Source organism: Achroia grisella, unplaced genomic scaffold (assembly GCF_030625045.1).
Source record: "Achroia grisella isolate CSIRO2021 unplaced genomic scaffold, CSIRO_AGI_Agris_v1 utg841, whole genome shotgun sequence".
Lineage (NCBI taxonomy): Eukaryota > Metazoa > Arthropoda > Insecta > Lepidoptera > Pyralidae > Achroia > Achroia grisella.
The window spans coordinates 1,497,684-1,519,971 of record NW_026713039.1 but is presented as its reverse complement, the minus strand read 5'-3'; the positions used below and the strand labels follow the sequence as shown (position 1 = coordinate 1,519,971).

The 22,288-nt window shown below is 35.4% G+C and overlaps 1 protein-coding gene across 2 annotated transcripts in view; it reads left to right on the top strand.

The window, feature by feature from the left end:
* The first annotated feature begins 121 nt into the window (after nucleotides 1-121).
* Nucleotides 122-22,288, top strand: part of LOC131852182 (adenosylhomocysteinase-like 1) — a 35,093-nt gene continuing 12,926 nt past the window's right edge. Inside the window, exon 1 of one of the 2 annotated variants that reach the window (XM_059202822.1) lies at nucleotides 122-448. In XM_059202822.1, the coding sequence (XP_059058805.1) occupies nucleotides 208-448 (241 nt within the window). In that variant the 5' untranslated portion in view covers nucleotides 122-207. Of the gene's footprint in view, nucleotides 449-16,524; nucleotides 16,734-22,288 lie in introns of those variants that run through there. The other variant, XM_059202825.1, reaches the window with a different exon arrangement.

Here is a 22,288-nt window from a genome sequence, read left to right as displayed (position 1 = left end):
TTTCATTGCCACTGCGGTTGTTTGTGCTGCTGTTTTTTAAAATGTATTAATGTAAATTTATTTTTATCATTATAAATATTAGTATTTGATAATACTGATATTTTTAAATATAGTGTAAAGCAACCAAATGTTGTTTTAAATAAATGTTTGGAATATTTCCTTAATCTGATTGCGACGAGGATTTGGAAGAAAAAAATAAAATAAAAAATGTCGGATGGTCATGGGGAACCAAATCAACATCGAAAAGAGAGCGTGGCCGCTGCTAATATTCCAAGCGATAGCCCCGTGACTGACCCAGGGCAGGTGCGAGGCGGGAACACGGAGCCAGCTGCGGGCAAGTTCGATGGACCGCGCGGCAAATCGGGCGCTTTGAAAAAGTCTGCGAGATACAGGAGTAGGTCACTCTCTGCTTCATCTGCGGACTCATACAGCTCTACGTCGTATACAGGTACTTTTTTTTTTTATTAGCAACCGGCTCAATTAGGCTTCGAAATTATGGTACAGATCTATAACTTACTAAAGCAAAAACAGATGCACATGTAAAAAATATCCGTACAGGAATTGTAAGGATAGCTAAAGTACCTGCTGCTTCATGAAATGTTATATAACCATTGGAGATATTAATATTTAAAAAATAAGAACCTCTTTGATTGCTTATAGCATATCTTTCTGTAGATGGAAGTTTTTTTTTTATTAATATAATTTCAATGCATAAAATACCAAAATAAAAGTATATATGGCAGATTTAACACCTTATGGCATTTTCTACCACTCAACCACAGGTTGTGCAGAGAAAAATTGTAGGTGGTGTAAATATAATCAATAATAAAAAAAATATATCATGTAACAACATATACTAAGAGTAAGGTACATGTAAATATGTTTATACAATCTTTATCACTTATAAATAGAAATAAAACTTTCCTTCTTTATCAAATTATCTTTTCTCCGAGGCTTCTGTGACTACAATTGGCCAATTGTAGAAAAGGAGCCTGTATCCTTATGTATTTACAAACTAAATATATCTATCCGTTGTTTAGTACCCATAACACAAGTTCTGCCTAGCTTGGGACTAGATGGAATGTGAATAATAATAATCTTTATTCAAATAAACTCATTACAAGCACTTTTGAATAGTCATATTTTGATTCTACCACTCATTCGGAATGCAGATTCATCACAAGAAGAATGAGCAAGAAACTTGTGTGTTGCTCTTTTTAATAGATGTTGGTTTTTATGGTTTGTTGATAATTGACAAATTCAATAATCAGTGATGTCATAACATAGCCGCGCGCGCACGTCGCACTCAATATCGCAATTATGTCTTAATAGTTGTAATCAACCTGATTTAATATTATTTTTAATTTAAGAACAAGCACATTTATTCAGATGTTGTCATTCATAGTTCCACCAGCCAGTATACAACAATATAGTCCATCGAAGAAGCAGATCATACAATGTCTCTTATTTATTGGACCTTATCTATGTCTGTCACAATAGGAATGTATTTATTTAAAATTTGTTTTAATTTTTTCCTATCTGTTTTGACTCGCCATGTAATATTGAACCTTATTGCGCATGTAATAGGATCTATTCAAATTGCATACCACGGGCACAAATATAACGATACATTATATTTTCGTTAATAATAAGTTTATATTTATGTCGCTTATGAATTGTTCATAACTCGCAGCAATTCTTCAATTTCGCTTTATATCTGTTTGCGTTGTTTCGTTCATTTAATTTCACATTCACCCGCATTATATCGATATTGTTGATCGATCGAAGCTTCTAGAAATATTATAATTGTCGTTATACTATTTGACGAAACAATATTACCTGTCGAATATTATGTATGATGATTGTAGTGTTTGAATGTTAAGATTGTTAGATATTTTTTTATATTCTTGAAATTTGTTGAAAGTCATTGTGTTAATTACCGTAGTCTTTACACAAGAAAGTGAGCAGGGAAAGCACACTATTTAATCTGAATAATTATTGATAAGCAGCGATTTTATTTCTGTTCGTAATAGATATTTTATTTCCTTATAATCGCCGTATAATACGGTGGTTAAAATTTATAGCTGTTTTATACAATACATGTCGGTTATAATTTTAAATGCCCTACGTCCTTTGATTAAGTTATACGTGGTGTATCGACACAGTTATAACAACGTAAGCGTAAAATTTGTAACATAGTTATTTTATATCTTTTGTAATAGTTATAGATACATTATCTATTTTCTATATGACATCACTCACTTCGATTTCGCTTTATGTATAGTTTATTTTCGCATATTTTTTGTAGATGTATGGTCTGATACCTAATTCGCATTGTCCATGATTATTACCGCTTATGCATATATATATAAAAAAATTTGTCACGCACTATTACCAAAACGTTATTGTGATTTACAGCTCGAAATATTTAAAATATTGCTTTTATGCATTATTTTATTTAATCTCGAAATAGGTATATATAGATAATAGTTGCTATTTTTCGCATATTAATTAGTACATAGCATATAACTATATAATTTATGTATGCTAATTTATATCGTCGCATCATTTCTCGCATTTGTGTTTATTTTCGCTACAAGTACATCTTCAATTTGTATATTTAGTACATTAAATACCTATTATAGCTTTATTATTGTTTATCGCTCGCCCTTTTACGGTAGTACAGGTATAGTATGTGGTTATTACCACATAGTTTTATATATCGCATTTATTGGTTTTCCTATGTTATTTTTTAAGAAGTATATATATAAATAATAATAATGGCTAAACAAACATAATTAAAAATGTATGATAAGGCAAAACGTGCACAATATTTTTACCAACATCATTTATGAATTATCTTCGAAAACTAAAATGGAGAAACATCGTAATGTTTTTATTGCAAAATAAATTTTTCGATCAAATGCAAATATGTTAAAATTGTCGATGAAATTATTCTCCTTAATTTGGACTAATTATTATGTAGTTAATATAGTCTCTCACAATTTTGACGAAATGTTTTAAAAAGATGATGGCGCATTATAACCATCAATCTTCGGAACTCCAGCGAAACAGTTTGCTTTACCAGACAACAAACAGTAAATATTGTATTTCTCAGGTGATATTTTCCTTTCTTTTACGAAACATTCAAACAGGTTATTCATGACAATGAATCCTTTTCGGACTCAGAACGTTTTCATTATCTTATGAGTCACCTGTCAGAAGTGTTAAAATCTGTGTGCTGGCTTAATACAATTATCCTATATTGTGGCATTTAATCGACAAGTATCAAGATAAACGCTCTCTTGCAACGTCATATTTAGATAAATTATTTTCTTTAAAATCAATTAACGGTCCTTCGGCAATAAACTTAGAAAAATTTATTGATACTTTCTCGTCGACTATCGCATATTAAAGCAACTTAAAATTGAAAAGCTGGATGATTTTATATTTATTTATATGGGATTAAAGGCATTAGATCAGGCTGCGCAGTCGTATGAGTCATCAATTAGAGGAGAAGATGACATACCGCAGTTTGAAAATTTTATAAAATTTATACGTCAACACGTAAAAACATTACAACGCAGTTTTTGCGTTACTGCCGCCACCAAGTTGGACGGTCCCGCCGCGTCCGCCAGTGGTCGTGCACAGTATCATATCGATCGCTCGATCGCCACGTACATTTTTAGGTACTAATCCTACGCAACGCATTTATTGTTCCTTATTTAAAGTTGATTCACATTCTCAATTATATAAATGCAAACAATTTTCAACTTTCACAATTAATGATCGATTTAATTATATTAAAACTAACCGTATGTGTACTAGATGTCTAAGTAGTCAACATAACTCTTTCAGTTGTCAATCAACTTCCGCCTGTCGAAATTGTAACAATCCGAGACATCATACGTTGCTTTGTTTTAAAAATAATAATTCCGCACCTACGCAAGTATCTCAGGGTACGAAAAACGCACAACATACGCACGGTCGCCAATTACCACCATCTTCTTCGTCGCAATTACCTCCGCTTGCGCACACACAACCCACACAACAGACACGATTAGAACCAACTCCCGTTCCTATTGGAACCACCACTGGTGGAGACAAGGAGTCGTTATGCACGCTTTCATCGTCCATTCATGAGCAGCCGTATGTGACTGAAGTACTTGCTACTGCCAAGGTATTTGCTACTGCTCGTATGGGAGTGATGTTGTCATTCGTTTGCTTATTGGACCCCGGGTCACAAAAGCATTATATTACTTCTATGTTGTTTAAAATTAAAAAAATTAACCATGCAGCCGGACGCACATACCACCGTTAAGGGTATAGGTGGCCCATGAACAGTTAAGGGTGCAGTTGATCTCTCTTTCCGATCGAGATTTAATCATGAGCAATATTATAATATTCGCGCTGTAGTTTTGAATAAAATAACAGGTAACTTACCAACATGTCAAATTGATGTTGGCGCGCTCATTATTATTTTTCCGCTATATATATTATTATATATTGACCTTTTGATTGGTGTCAATCTATTCGCGATTTTTCTAATTATAATTATAAATTCACCTGGTACTCCAAACGCGTTGGAGACTGTTCTCGATCTTATTTTAGGTGAAGCTCCCATAAGCCTTAACTTCTACGTCTTCTTCATTCTCGTTCTGTTCCACCACTTCGTGCGAGGAAAGTATTAATTCGCAAATTTTGGGAGATTGAAGAAGTAGATCGCAAACCAATAACAAGTATAGACGATAAATACTTGAAGATTTTTATACCACAACGACCACTCGTAACGAATCAGGTCACTACGAAGTCGCTAATTTAAGTATAGTTCTAAGTCTTTAGATCTTTCGATATCGCTAAACGCAGATTTTATCATTTGGAACGTAAATTCGCATCAAGCAACTTTTTTATGATGAGGTAATTCACGAATATATAGAAAAACAATATATTTCTCCATAGACGTAATTGAAAATAACAGCCCTAGTTATTTTATACCGCATCAGCCTTACGTGAGGACAAAGTGTCCTGAGGCCGGTACTAGACGCAAGCGCGAAGTCTAGTACTGGATTTTCGACCCTATTCTACATACAGGTCCTTCCTTACAACAGGATTTATTTATTATTCTCTTGAATATGAATTGTTCGCAGTCGCCATCTCAGCTGATGTGCGACAAATGTATTTACTGAATAAAAGTTCGCCCGCAAGATCGTTGTTTTCAACGTATTGTATATAGATTTAGTCCTAATAAACCGCTCCAAGTCTTTGAATTTAATAAAGTTGCATTTGGCTTACGTTGCAGCCCGTACTTAGCGTTACGTACTGTAAAACCCATGTTATAATCCGATGTAAAATGCGCATGAAATAATAATAGAGAGACATATATGTTGATGATGTTGTTAGTTCAGTTAAGAATTAACACAGCGCCATCAGAGCTCACCGCTTTATTTTTGACTGGTGGATTTGAACTGGCAAAATGGACTAGCAATTGTAAAACTTAGAGCACATTCCAGAAAGTAATCGTTTTTCGCAAAATCTGGAATTCGATAAGGATGAAACGCTTAAAATTTTAGGTTTATGTTGGTTTCCATCAGATGATGTTTTCGCATTTAAATACTCCCATTAATATACATAGTCCATGCACCAAACGCAATATTTTATCATCAGTCGCACGACTGTTCGATGTTTTAGGTTTAGTCGCGCCTATAATATTATATGCAAAGCTTTTAATTAAACAACTATTTTTAAAACTCGATTGGGACGAAACGCCCCCGCAAAAAATTGTTCGCACGTGGAATCAATTCCAATCTGAATTACCACTCATTTCTAACATTAAATTTATTCGTCATATAGGTGTTATTGATAATTGCAAATTAAACATTCTCGGATTTGCTGATGCATCCGAACGCGCATATGGTGCTTGTGTATACGCGTATATTGAACTGCCAGATGGTACTTCAAATATTACACTTTTATGTGCCAAGTCAAAACTCCTCAATTAAAGGTAATTGCTTTGGCACGATTGGAATTGTGTGCCGCTGTAATTCTTTCTAAATTAATCAAAATTATTTGTCAAGTTTATTCGCCAAGATACCCCATAGAATCGGTATTCGCATTTTCGGATTCTACGGTCGCATTAAATTGGATACACTCGTCGCCACACAAATGGCATACGTTTGTTGCGAATCGAGTATCGCAAATTCATGAAAACATGGAACCAACGCATTTTTATCACATTAAGGGCACGGACAATCCCAGTGACTGCCTGTCTCGGGGACTGAGTCCTGCTCAACTCGCAACGCACCCCCTTTGGTTAAATGGTCCACCATGGATTTGTAAACCAAAGGGACAATGGCCAATTAAAGCATTTCTTGCTGCGGATTCATCGGACATTCCAGAATTAAAACCTATCGCACTGGTTACCATTGAAGATTCTATGGAACCTTATTTATATTCGCTCGCTCGCAAATTTTCGTCATGGATGAAATTACTTCGTGTAATTTGTTATATTTATAAGTTCGCTAACATTCTTCCACGCGGCGTCATATCCAGTTCCGATTTGGATTTCGCCGAACGTATAATTGTTCGCGCTGTGCAGGGGTTTAATTTTAAAAACGATATTAGCAAGTTAAATAATAAAAAACCTTGTACCGCATCAATAATTAAATTAAATCCATTTTTATCAGACAATCTCTTAAGAGTTGGTGGTCGTCTGACTCATTCTGATGAAGATTTCGATTATAAACACCCTATATTACTTCCGGGCAGAGATCATATAGTTCAATTAATTGTAACACACTTTCATCGTAAAAACCTGCATACAGGCCCAGAATTGTTAATGTCAATACTACGTACTAAATATTGGATTCTCGCAGCTCGACGTATGATTCGCACGATCGTAGCTAATTGTAATATTTGTTTCCGCAATAAACCGCGTCCTACATTCCCACCGATGGGTGATCTGCCTGCACTAAGGGTGAAGGAAGTTCCTAAAGCCTTTGTCCATTGTGGCTGTGATTTCGCAGGTCCGTTTTTTGTAACCCCTTATCGCGGTCGTGGTATAACCACTCGCAAAGCATACGTTTGCTTATTCACGTGCTTAACCACTCGGGCTGTTCATATTGAGCTCGCAAGTGAATTGAGTACAGTTTGTTTTCTCGCCGCGTTAAAACGTTTTCTCGCTCGCCGCGGTCCTATTCAATGCATGTATACGGATCATGGTACTAATTTTATAGGGGCACGATCCTACCTACGTGAACTTTATTTGTTTTTATCGCAAGAATGTAGATCTGTTTGGGATAAGGAATTAGCTAACAATGGAATTAAGTGGACCCTTATCCCTCCTAACGCACCGCATATGTCCATTGCCTTTGCAATAATATGTATTCTATAAGATAGGTAGTACGCATTTATAATAGGTTAATAAGTTAAGTTAAAATCCTTTGCATTTTTCTTATTTAGTAAATTCCGCATTTGATATTTTTTGTATTTTTTCTTTCTTGTTTTTTGTATTTGTCGCATTCGCAATAAGGTTCAATTGTGTAGTTCCTTTATTTTTTTCTTTGTTAATTTTACTTTGACATTATGTCAAGGCGGGGGGCATGGTTACGCCAAACGCGATGCGTACCTGGTTTGTTGATGTGCATTGACACCCCTCCCGGCTAATTCAATAATCAGTGATGTCATAGCTTTCGCCGCGCGCGCACGTCGCACTCATATCGCACGCATGTCTTAATAGTTGTAATCAACCTGAGTGAATTCCTGAGATTCCTGTAACCGTGTGGGCCCACTGAAGAACAAGCTTGAAGTAGGGTAAGTCATTCATATTCGACCAGCCAGTTTCCTATACAACAATATAGTCCATCGAAGAAGGCTAGATCATAGCCACCGCCGCACCAGATGTTTTTTTTATATAAATAATTACAGTAAAACAAGTAAGATGCATGTGACAATCAACATAGAAGTCGCTAAGCACTAATATAAAATTATTTTTACGCACACTATTATTTAATATTATTTTTAATTTAAAATTACCTTTATTCAGATGTTGTTTAGTTCCACGCAGTATTACAGTAAGCAGATTACTACAATGTCTCTTAAGTCTTGGACCTTATCTATGTCTGTTTGTATCTGTTCAATAGTCTCTTTTAACCAGGGCCAGATCGTGAATTTCTGAGGCCCTGGGCTAAATCTACTTAGGGGCCTACCTAATTATATTACTCAACTATTAATATACACAGACGAAAAACTAGCGACCAGAAATTCCCAGTTCCCATTCCCACTTGCATAGGTTGATTGATCTCAGGGTTGCTAACCTAAAAAACCTATCATAAGGATAGGTTTTTTTAACATACTAGATATTTTTTTATATTCTAAATATTGTTTCAGTTGGGATGGGGCCCTTTGTATCCTCGGGGCCCTGGGTTGCAGCCCAAAAAGCCCTTAGGTAGATCTGCCCCTGCTTTTAACATTATCCTTTCTTTTCTATCCTGAGTTATTCTCATATTTCTTATAATGTCGCTAAGAATTAATTTAATACAAATTGTTGATAATTTTAAATTCCTTCCTTTATAGTAGTTCTAAAATTATAAACTGTAAGTAAAATTTGTAAGTTTTGATGTACGGGTTCTTGTAATGTTGGACAGCTATATAACATCAGTACGGCTAAGACAAAGTCTTTTTAGCATTGGACTGAATGGCGCTGTGTAAATTGTCCATGATTATTATTATGCATATTATTCATTAAAAAAAAACACCCACATATTACCAGACATTTGTAACAGCATCGAAATAACTCATAAATAATACTTTTACGGTAAATAGCACTTTTATATAATCTGAAAAAATTTGAAAATGCTGTTTATGATACACATATACACAGAATAACTTATAAGAGTCCACTTTTTCGTCGGCGTCAAAAGAGTCGATTATGTTGATTCCTTAATGATTTCAATTTGTATAATAGTTCTCGTAATACTTTAGAGCGTATTAGCCATTCAAGATATTATTGTGCGCTATGATATTTGGTATTATAATTACATAAAAAAACATACATATATTTGCATAATATGAGATAAGGCAGTATGGTTAAACATCTATACCAACATACATTTGTGGCCGTTCGAAATTAAAAAGTTATTAAGCTTATAAAAAACATTTTTTTTCGTAAGTTCAAATACCGGTTTTTATTTTTTTTATGCTGCTCAGATTTCGACTAATTATGAATAGTGTAATATAGTTTGACAATTAATAAATTTTGAAAAAAGAACGCATTATATCCATCAAATGGAACGCAGCGAAACAGTTTGGAGCAGTAAATATTTATTACAGATATTTATAGCTCCTGCATGTTCGCTCGGACTCGAACCAATCAATTTCATGGAAGTGTTAAGAGGTAGCTAATACAATATCGCATTGTAATTGTATGGATAAGATTTGGTTTTCCCGAGGATTTGTTTCTTTTATTAATCTACTAGCAGATCCGCGCAACTTCGACAAAACTTGACATTTATGATTACATTTCGTCCAATTTACATATTATCTACTTAAATTATAGATATGTGTTATTCTGATGTATGAGCTATATTGCTGTAAAGTTTCATTAAACAGCGTTCAGTAGTTTTTGCGTTACAGAGTAACAAACATCCATCCATCCAGTCATCTATATACTCGCAAACTTTCGCGTTTATGATATTATTAACATACGTACATATTATTGTTAAAAATAAGTTTAATCACAATAAAATGCTAGTTTTTTTCCGGACTACTCCAATGCTGTTGGCCACAGCTGCCCTTTACATTTTCATCGGATGATGTTCTCCAAGCAAAAGGCAGCAATCCAATCCAAACCAAATAAAAAAAATATCAGTCACTTTATTATCATTTAACTGACAACTTATTATAATTGTTAACATAATTGACGACCTCGGTGGTCTAGCGGTCTAGCACACCGCTTTACGTCCGATGGTCGCGGGTTCGATTCCTCGCACGACACAAATATTTGTATTCATGAGTATGATTGTTTGTTTCGGTCTGGGTGTTTTATGTATGTATTTTAATTTAAAAAAAAATTATCTATGTATCTGTATAAGTTGTCTATAGTACCCATAACACAAGCTTGAGCTAGCTTAACATTGCTCTAGATGGCGCTGTGTGAATTGTCCTGAGATTATTATTATTATTTTTTATATATATTATTATATATCTCCCTTTGATGGGGTGTTATTATTATTATTATAATTATAATTTAAATACTCATTTACAGTGATCGTGGAACTGGATGAATATAAGCATCACAATCCTAAATAACAGGATATTTTTGTTGTTATATGTTTTCTACGGAAACTATCTTATTTATTTTGCTACGATAATCTCCCTGTCAAGATTCATATTGACTTATCCCTAAGGAGCAAGGCGGGAAGACATAAATAAATAGATATTGATTGACCTGAACATAGAGCAAAACAAGATTTTTTTTGTATTACGATGTTGGAAACGGCCCATCTGATGGTAAATGGTTACCGTAGCCTATAGACGCCTGAGACACCAGGGGTGTCACGTGCGCGTTGCCGACCCTTATACTACGATGTTGGAAAACAGGCATACGGCCCATCTAATGGTAAATGGTTACCGTAGCCTATGTACGCCTGAGACACCAGGGGTGTCACGTGCGCGTTGCCAACCCTTATACTACGATGTTGGAAAACAGGCATACGGCCCCTCTAATGGTAAATGGTTACCGTAGCCTATAGACGCCTGAGACACCAGGGGTGTCATGTGCGCGGTGCCGACCCTTAAGAAACCTTAATACGGAGGGTATTAAGGTTTTTTAAGGGTCGGCGGTCGGGTCCTGAAAAACCCATGCTATAATCTCGTGTAAAATGATTAATAATAATAATATTAGTACAATTAACACAGCGCCATCTAGTCCGACCCTTGAGAAGACAGACTTGAAGACTTGAGAAGACAGACTTGAAGACTTGAAGCAGAGCTTGTGTTATGGGTAGTAGATAACTGATATAAATACAATTTTTTTTTGTAAATACATACATAATATACATAGAAAACACCCAGAACTCATGACTATAAATGTTTCTACAGTGCTACGTTTAAGTAGTTTTGAATAATCAGTTATTTTCTATTTTTACTAGCTGCACCGGCGACTTCATCCGCATGGAATTTAACTTTATTTTTCTAAAATAAAAGTAGCCTAATTTACTTCTTATGGCATTAGTTACCTGCCAATAAAACTCCTGAAAAATCGGTACAGCCATTTCAGAGAGCCGGAACAAACAGTCAGACAGACAAAAATCGTAAAAAATGTTATTTTGGTGCATGTACTGTATTTATATTCATAAGCATGTAGTAAACAACGGTTATTTCAATATTACAAACAGTCACTCCAATTTTATTTATATGTATACATCCTATAGATAAAGAATTTATGTAAGGGAGCGCGAACACCCACCCCAGTGCTTCATATCAACCTCACCTGACCGGTACATCCTGCTAAACAACAGACTAGGCTTTGAGGACCTATAAATGGCGGTAAACTAACGTGTCCTTATTCTTTGACTCAAAACTGGACATTGGTAACATTTATGTCAATTAATAGACAGTCAATGAAAAAATTATTTCTTAAAGCTTTATTCAGAAACTAGCTACTCGCTAGCTACTATTAATAAACTGTGATCGTGAATCACTCTAAAAAAAATCAAACAAAAAAAAACTTCTAAATCCGTTACGTAGTTTTAAAGATTTAAGCATACATAGGTACGGACAGACAGCGACACCGACTTTGATTTATACTATGTAATGAAGTCAATGTTAAAGACAAAGACACTTTAAAAAACAAAATCAAAGTTAAAGTAATATTTAAAAGTAAAGTCATCATTATTTATACTTTAGTATTTATTTATACCGATTTTGACAGGACTTTTATTGGCAGGTAGTAGTAGATGTAATACGGAGTAACTTAGGCTACTTTTATTTTAGACAAAATCTCTAATTATCTTGTTTATTAAATTCCACGCGGACGAAGTCGCGAGTACAGCTAGTCCAAAATAAACAAAGACCCCCCTTGCTGTTCAAATATTACGTAAGCACTTTGGGGGGCCAAAGTGCTTACGTTATATTTGATCGGCCCCAGTGGGCTGATGATGATGATGATGATGAATTTACTATTCCATTCTACAGAAACAGTACAACCGAAGGTGGGCGGTTAAACGCAGTTTGTTTACGTGATGCGAACGCATGGTATTAACTCGACAGATCTAAGCCGTCATGTGCCAAATCGTGTCTTTCGTAAAAGCTTTATATAGAGAAACATGTCATGAATTGAAAATACAGTTTACTGGAACTAATAAAACGATCGCTTGTTACTATGGTATAATATTATCTTTACACAGTATAAAATGAAGAGCTTTCGCTGTCTGTTCGCTTAGATCTACTAAACTACGTAATGGATTTAATAATAATAATATCTCAGGAGAATTCATACAGCGCCATCTAGCCCCAAGCTAAGCAGAGCTTGTGTTATGGTTAGGTATTAGACAACTGATATAAATACTTTGATACATAGAAAACGCCCAGAACGATACAAACAATCATATTCATGAATACAAATGTTTCTACCGTGCGAGGAATCAAACCGCCGACCATCGGATAGTAAACCGGTATGCTAAACCACTAGACCATCGAGGCTGTTAATGCAGTTTATAGTAATAGATAGAGTGATTCCACAGGAAGGTTTATAGTATGTATACACAATACACTCGTGCGAAGCCGGGGTTGGTAGATAGTTAGAAAATAATATAAAGCAAAAAGAACATAATATTGTCTGCGCTGTTAATTTACATTATTTTTTTTCTACATAAATAAATAAGTAATACTATAAATGGTATTCATATATCCGGCTTAAAACCGGTGCTATATCGTAAAAAAAAAGTTGTGAGTACAATTTCAGTAGAGGTCTAACTTATGAGTTAGATTCGGATTAAAACCGGTGCTATATCGTAAAAAATAAAGCTGTGAGTACAATTTCTGTAGCGGTTTAAAAATAAAGACTCCTTGCATCAACCACATCTGTTCGTGTTGTTTATACATTGTCAACGTCGGGAATCGAATATTTGTTGTAAGTTCGCGTGTGTTGCCATTGTTACCAGCAATAATGCAGCACGATACAGCTTGCGGAGTCACTGACCCTACTCGAATAGTACCAATATACGTAAATATTGTCTCGTGTCCTTTAGCATCTAAGAGCACATATTATTTATCTGACGGTGTATTTTTTTTATATTTGGCTATTACTTATATTCATTTAATGTTAGGCATAGACACCTATAGAAGTACATAATGTAAATAAACTGGCTTTTAAAAAATATATTCAGTTGAGTTTCTTTCCAGTTCTTCTCCATTGAATCTGTATATTGAATGATAGGGAAAAAATATTAAAACAAAAAAAAATTACTTTCATAAGCGCATAAAAAGTCCTACAGGAATAAATGATTTTTGATTTAAATTACTACATATATGCTTAGACCAGTAGCACTGCGACCTGCAAAGATCTATTGTGCCCACTCTTTTTTCAAAGTTCACTACCCAGACCCGTCAGGGGCAAGAGTTGAAAGATATTCGTAGGAGTTATGGTTTTTATCTCAAGATAGAGTGTGCAGTTTCCAAAGAAGATATTTCGTTTATGTATCGTGGGCTACAACCATATAGGATGTGTAGTGGTGTTTCCTCTTCCATTTGGCAAAATTTGGCCTAATTTTGCCATGTGTTTATTTAATTTACAGTGACCAGAGAGAGCTATAGTCATGATGCATATATTGTTTTTATTCAATATCATTAGTCCATCAGAGTATTGATTCGAGTAACCCGAGTATGATTTCGAGTGTTTGACATACAATGCTATACTAATACAATTTAGAGATGGGCGTTGAACGAACGAACCGTTTTGTTAAACTGTTTTTTGTGTGATTACTTTCTCCTCCAATCGATCTCCCGTCCAATTCAAACGCGGATCAAAATTACGACGGCCTGACCTTGAGACGAGCTTCGGACCCCTAGCGTCTAGACTAAAGTCGTATCCGTCAGGCGGGAGTTGGCCTTCAGCCGCTCCATAAGTCATTCGGGTTTGGAGTGCCATCTGCACTCACCCCCTATTGTCCGGTGAAGCTGTAAAGGCCAATAGCGTTAGAGTAGTCCGAAAAAAAGCTAGTTTACAGGTAAACTAGTTTATTCGTCGACTGGTTGATGAGACCGTCGTGTCGCGATCGTATCGTCTCGTCTAGCTATCGAGACAGTCGCTCCTACGGCGTCAATTAGCAAACGAGATTTTTCGTTTGTTTACGATTACCAATCCATTATTTATTTCAGGCTACTAGGCCCATATTATAAATACCTTATAGACTAACATACATTTGGATTAAAATTATAATACTAATATATAGAAATTGTCTGTGTGGTCACGGCATTGACGACGGCAATCTAACACGATAGCGCCGATACACCACATCCTTCGGCCAGTAGTCCTCCTTCATGAAGGTGAGCAGCATGTTGGTGACCTGGGCCACAAACGCCTTGAAACTCGTGTTGTGACTCAACTCCAGCTGCGTCACCTTCAATGTCAGGTAACTCCTGGACCGTATGTATTCGACAATGTCCCATTCCTGACCTGGGCCACAAACGCTTTGAAACTAGCGTTGTGACTCAACTCCAGCTGCGTCACCTTCAATGTCAGGTAACTCCTGGACCGTATGTATTCGACAATGTCCCATTCCTGACCTGGGCCACAAACGCTTTGAAACTAGCGTTGTGACTCAACTCCAGCTGCGTCACCTTCAATGTCAGGTAACTCCTGGACCGTATGTATTCGACAATGTCCCATTCCTGACCTGGGCCACAAACGCTTTGAAACTAGCGTTGTGACTCAACTCCAGCTGTGTCACCTTAAATGTCAGGTAACTCCTGGACCGTATGTAGTCGACAATGTCCCATTCCTGACATGGGCCACAAACGCTTTGAAACTAGCGTTGTGACTCAACTCCAGCTGTGTCACCTTCAATGTCAGGTAACTCCTGGACCGTATGTAGTCGACAATGTCCCATTCCTGACATGGGCCACAAACGCTTTGAAACTAGCGTTGTGACTCAACTCCAGCTGCGTCACCTTCAATGTCAGGTAACTCCTGGACCGTATGTATTCGACAATGTCCCATTCCTGACCTGGGCCACAAACGCTTTGAAACTAGCGTTGTGACTCAACTCCAGCTGCGTCACCTTCAATGTCAGGTAACTCCTGGACCGTATGTAGTCGACAATGTCCCATTCCTGACATGGGCCACAAACGCTTTGAAACTAGCGTTGTGACTCAACTCCAGCTGCGTCACCTTCAATGTCAGGTAACTCCTGGACCGTATGTATTCGACAATGTCCCATTCCTGACCTGGGCCACAAACGCTTTGAAACTAGCGTTGTGACTCAACTCCAGCTGCGTCACCCTCAATGTCAGGTAACTCCTGGACCGTATGTAGTCGACAATGTCCCATTTCTGACCTGGGCCACAAACGCTTTGAAACTAGCGTTGTGACTCAACTCCAGCTGCGTCACCTTCAATGTCAGGTAACTCCTGGACCGTATGTAGTCGACAATGTCCCATTCCTTATGGGAAGACATAGTCTTTTTGACGACCACGTAAACTAACTGAAAATTTGACGTTTTTTTAATAATTCATCGGCGACGGTAAACGGTCTTGTTGCGTCGACTGTAAAATCGTCGACGACCTACCACTAATATAATTCAAAGCCTATTTGAGTGAAAGATTATTCAATTGAAGGGGATAAAGAATGACCTTTTACGGAGGCGACGCCGACGTTTTCCATTTTCAATCATGTGGGCCATTAGTAGCTGTGGTGTGCGATTTAACAAGTATTTACTTTTCACATAAAATGTCTACTGCATAGTATTTATGTTCTTTACAAACTGATTTTGAGAAAATTGCAATAACATATGCTGGTGGTGTCTCTATTCTCCCTAATTTGAATTTAGAAATAATTTCAAATCTGTATTTATGTAAACATAAACAAATTTTAAAAAGTATTAAAACTGAGTTTCTTGTTAGTTCTTAGCTTGAATGCACTCCGAACTCACGGTAGATTTGACATATCATAAGAATCTATAAGATGAATAAAGATATTTTGATTTGATTTGAATCATTTCGAAGCAATCTTTTTCTTCGCTTTTTTTGTGGTTAAATATAGAATTTGTGCCGCTATAAATTTGTTTGGTTTAGTCTAGATACGAATAGATAAGTTAGACGTAGCTTATTTTAAAACATATTCACAATTTGACAATGATAAAAATGTTAAGATAAAAATTTATTTGCACATTAATAACTGATTTATTTAAACAGCCATTCCATATTATGGCAAACGTAACAAAACGCCGGTGACTCGGCTCACACTTCCCGTGCAGCGGACACGAGTTGAACGTATTCCAAATTTTTAAACATTTTAAATTTCGAATTCTATTACTTATTTGTTTTTTTTTATAAATATATATTGGCTACGGTGTGGTGCAGTTTTATAGTGATGTGGCCTGTTTGTTATCGATTGGTTACGGTTCCACGAATTAATTACGTTGCGCTTTTCGATTTGCTTTCTTGTGAAGTATAAAATTTGCAGTGCATATGCATTTAGTGATTTACGTGAATTATTTTCTGCGTTCTATTCGCTAGTAAGTACTGAGGGATAGTCAAATGTGAGTTTAGTTGTAGTGTGTCGGTTTTTGAGTCGTATTTTCAGTATGTGGTCTCTGTGTGTGATTTCCAACAAGTAACATAATTTCTGACAATTTCTGTGGATTCTAGAATAGTACAATACTGTGTCGTATTTTAATTGATTACTCTAGGACTGCCTGTGTACCTACTTTTTTTTTTTTCTCTATATCATGCCCAAAAATATTGCAAGATTTTTCTGGCTGGCTGATTATGTAATATGGTCGTTAGTATATTATGTGTATTCGAAATTTGAAATTGAAATCTTATTATAACGCTTATTCAATCTTAGTGCAAATGAAAGTAATACTATAATTTTTACAGGATCGTAAAAGGGGTCGGTATGCCAAAATGGAGGCCGATTTTCCAAAATGGGGTTTTCAAGTAGAACGTTTAAAGTGTTATATAATACACTAACTTTTCCCGCGGTTTCACCCGAATTACGTTTCAATATAAAATATAGTCTACTAGCTACTCGTTCCGACTTCGCTCGGGTGTGTATACTACTATATTATATATATAAACCTAAAGTTCCTAATGACACCAAATAAAAGAATAATAATAATTAGTTGTTATTTAAAAAATAAATATGATTGTTTCACTATGTAATTTTTTATATTACAGACCTTTAAAGCTTAAGTACCCCATCTTGCCACCACCTCCCCTATATTATATATATAAACCTTCCTCTTGAATCACTCTATCTATTAAAAATATCCGCTTCAAAATACGTTGCGTATTTTAAAGATTTAAGCATACATGGGGACGGACAGACAGCGACAGCGATTTGACAGCGACTTTATACTATGTAATGATGTGTTATTCTGATGCATAAGCTATATTACTGTAAAGTTTCATCCAAATCTGTTCAGTAGTTTTTGCGTGAAAGAGTAACACATACCTAGGTTATATTTTATATTGAAATTTAACTGCGGGCACAACTTTTTTTTTGTTTGTTTTTGTTTCGTTTTTTGTTTATAATGTATGATTGTAGGTATTGTATTTTTTACATTGCATTGAATAAAATATTTTTCTTTCTTTCTTTCTAATAAGCAATAAATGTGTGAAATTTCATAATCCTGTGTCGGCGCTATTTTCGTAAAAGAGGGTACAAAGTTTTTGCTTCACGTATAAATATACGTACCTAGTAATAAGTGAGAATCTCAAATTTAAATTTTTGGGAATTTATTACTTTCTATCTCATAAGGTTAAAATTGAAACTATATTTCATTTTCAACCATTTCATAAGAAACAATACAGCCGTTTAATCGTATTCACTGCGAACTCAATAATTTATGTTTGTTTATAAATGCGCTATTTTTATATCCGACCATTACACCGACCTAGCGAGATAATGTACGTCGTGACCTCACGGGTAGTGGATTCGACCCCGAGATGGTTTATGCAAGGTCGAAGGACAATAAACGTATGGAATTACTTCTGTAACTGTGCTGGCATGTTGCCTAGACCTGTTTACAGGCAAAATGGCGGGTACTAATTTGTATGCGTAGGTACTGGATTTTTCTTGCGTTTGTTTGGCCTAATAATCTTTATCTATACATATAACTAAAATTGGAGTGTCTGTTTGTAATATTGAAATAACCGTTTTTTACCACATGCATATGAATATAAATACAGTACATACACCAAAATAACATTTTTTACAATTTTTGTCTGTCTGTCTGTTTGTTCCGGGTAATCTCTGAAATGGCTGGACCGATTTTGACGGCACTTTTTTTGGCAGGTAGCCGATATAATAAGGATTAACTTTGGCTACTTTTATTTTAGAAAAATAAAGTTAAATTCCATGCGGACGAAGTCGCCAGAACAGCTAGAAATAGATAACAATAATAATAACTCTGGACAGTTCACACAGCGCCATCTAGTCCCAAACTAAGCAGAGCTTGTGTTATGGGTGCTAAACAACTGATATAATTACTTAACACATTTTTTTGTAACTACAAACATAATATACATAGAAAATACCCAGACCGATACAAACAATCATACTCATGAAAATAAATATTTGTACCGTGCGAAAAAATTTGAAAAAATAAAAGTAATGTGCGAAAAATTGGAATTATAATGAATATTCAGAATAACAATAAAAATACCTTTATATTTATTGTGTAAGATATATCAACTCTATGTACTAGTAATAGTATGTATTATAGTAAACTAACAACTATATAACATTAATTTAACGATATCTCTAACACAATTCACTTTAAAATTTAAAATGTAACCAGCACATCCTGTGCTCAAACACCGAATGCCGCGGCCTACAAAAACCCTCCCTTTTATACAGAGAAGATATGAAAATACTTTTTTTAATATTTTTATTAGCTCTAATCTTTAATTTCAGTTCAATCAGTCGAAAATCTAAGAAGATTTATGCAAACTTTCATCCCCTATTTAATCCCCTTGTGAGTGGAATTAATCAAAATCCTTTCTAAGGGGATGCCTAGGACATAGTAGATTTGTGCATGCAAAGTCTCAGCCCGATCGGTTTAAAATTGACAAAGTTTCATACACACTTTCATCCCCCATTTTATCCCCTTTATTTAGATATACAGAATGAGGGCAGAATGCTAATATATTTCTTTAAATGTCCATAAAAAATACATACATAATTGTGCATAATAATTAAAAAAATATATTATACATAGTTTTATTTCACACACATGCATTTATACTATTTTGTTTATTATTGAAGTCTGTAGTCTAATTGAGAATATATTAAATACTATTTAGAATAATTAAATAATAAAATATGTAAGTAGAATAGAATAAAATAGAATAGAATAGAAAATCATTTATTCAAATAAACTTAATTTAAGCACTTTTGAATAGTCATAACAATTTATTTTTTATCTACCACTCGTTCGGAAAGCTGTCTCATCACAAGATCATCACGGAATTCCCCTAAACCTTAATAAAATTCAAACTTATATATTTTTTTAATTATACATGTAGAAAACATTAAGTACATGAATACAAAAACATTGCACACACTAGCATTTGACATATATATATACTGTTGTATATTGTTAAAGTCTATGGTCAAATTGAGAATAGAGTAATATTGTTTGTATTTAATATTATTTGTCTATAGTCTTACTGAACGGTAAATGAATTATCGTCGAAAATCAACCACTGGGCAACCACTCCTCCGATCGATCCCCCGCCCCGTCCAATCGGGGATCGATATTACGACGGCCTGAGCCTAGGTTCTAACCAGCACCACTAGTGGTGCCCTCAGACTAAAGTCGTATCCGTCAGGCAGGAGTTGGCCTTCAGCCGCTCTATAAGTCCTTGCTTTGGTTTGGAGTGGCATCTGCACTCGCCCCCTAACGTCCGGTGAAGCTGTAAAGGCCAACAGTGTTAGAGTAGTCCGAAAAAAAGCTAGTTTAGTCGTGTCGCGATCGTATCGTCTCGTCTAGCTATCGAGACAGTCGCTCCTACGGCGTCAATTAACAAACGAGATTTTTCGTTTGTTTACGATTACCAATTCATTATTTATTTCAGGCTACTAGGCCCATATTATAAATACCTTATAGACTAACATACATTTGGATTAAAATTGTAATACTAATATATAGAAATTGTCTGTGTGGTCACGGCATTGATGACGGCAATCTAACACGATAGCGCCGATACACCACACCCTTCGGCCAGTAGTCCTCCTTCATGAAGGTGAGCAGCATGTTGGTGACCTGGGCCACAAACGCCTTGAAACTCGAAGGCCAACTAACTAACTTTATTTAAGCGAAAACTTAAAGGCCAGCTGCGGCCAACAGCATTAGAGTAGTCCGAAAAAAAAGTGAGCAACCACTAGTAATATTAATTACATTAACTTATTACTTTCATTTGAGTATAAACATTACTGCTAACATAATCAAAGGAAACTGCTTTGTGACCGTCGCCATTGCAATCTTCATAATGAGAACTAGTGTAATAACATGAAACGCAAAAATAAAACGTTTTATATGCCTACTAGCTTTTGCCCGCGGTTTCGCTCGCATTAATTTATCACAATTCTTTCTTAAGGGATGCCTATGTCATAGCATAGTCATATGCATGCAAAGTAGATAAGAAATTTCAAATAACGTTTTTGCTTCACTCATTAATAGATTAATCTGTAGTAACAGTAATTGAAAGATATTCTTAGGAGCGATGATTTTTATCTCAAGATAGAGTGTAAACTTTCCAAATGAGATATTGTTTATGCATGAGTGGGCTACAACCACATAGGATGTGTAGTGGCGTTTCCTCTTCAGTTTGGCAAATATAAGCTAGCAAGATATACAACATAGATATATACTTGTAGCATATACAGAGGTCAATGCAATGCATATATGACATAAAAGAGCAAACATATATACAGAGTTAGATATGACCTGACCTACTACGGTCGTAGTATATTGGGACGGTGTTATGCAGTAAATCGCCAGGTGAATATAGGATCCAAAAAATCATAGCACTTGTTCACTAGTGTTTTATATTAATTTACAAAATAATAGCACTTTCTTCTTCCACCATCAATCCCTATTTTTAATAGACATTTGAATTTATATGCCAAAGTTTGTTGTTTGGTTAGTTAGTTTGGGTCAGCTAGTAGAGATTTGAATTTATATGCCAAAGTTTGTTGTTTGGTTAGTTAGTTTGGGTCAGCTAGTAGAGATTTGAATTTATATGCCAAAGTTTGTAGTTTGGTTAGTTAGTTTGGGTCAGTAAGTCAGCCCAAAGTAAATTACTAGCTATCAACATTACAGCGGAGGAACGAGGACTATGTCTTATGGAAAGTGTATAATATGAATGTGGATCGATGTAAAGGGAGGGGACGCCCTAAGAAAAGATGGATGGATTGTGTGAAAGACGATATGAACAAAAGAAGAGTATGTTCAGATATGACGACCGATAGAGCGCAGTGGAAGAGAATGACATACTGCGACGACCACATATAATGGGATAAAGGCAAGGCAATGATGATGATATTAAGTGAATTAATAAAAAAAAAAGTAATATGATATTACTTATCAACATTATAAATAGAACAAAATTGTTCATAACTGAATAATACCATTAAGTAGCTGGTGTTTGCAATAAATGGTTGAATAAGCATTCACTGATGGTTGTTAAACGTGGAATTGATTATCATTGCAGTTCTGTGTTTGTGTCTCGCTCGTTGTGTTTTGTTTCGTACTAGCTGTGCCCGCGAGTTCGTCCGCATAAAATTACGATAATTCTATAAAACCTTTCATCTTCCCTTTCTATCCTATACAACCCTTTTTTCGCATTAAAAAGTAGAATGTCCTTACTCAGGATCTAGGATATCGGTGTACGAAATTTTAATTAAATTGGTTCAGTAGTTTTGGAGTGACGGCGAGACAGACAGAGTTACTTTTGCCTTTATAATATTAGTGAGGATTATTACATACTGCCAGCTATATGTGACTTTATATATAATAGAATTAGGTGTTATTTTTCGGAAGTCCATTTCACTACTCTATGG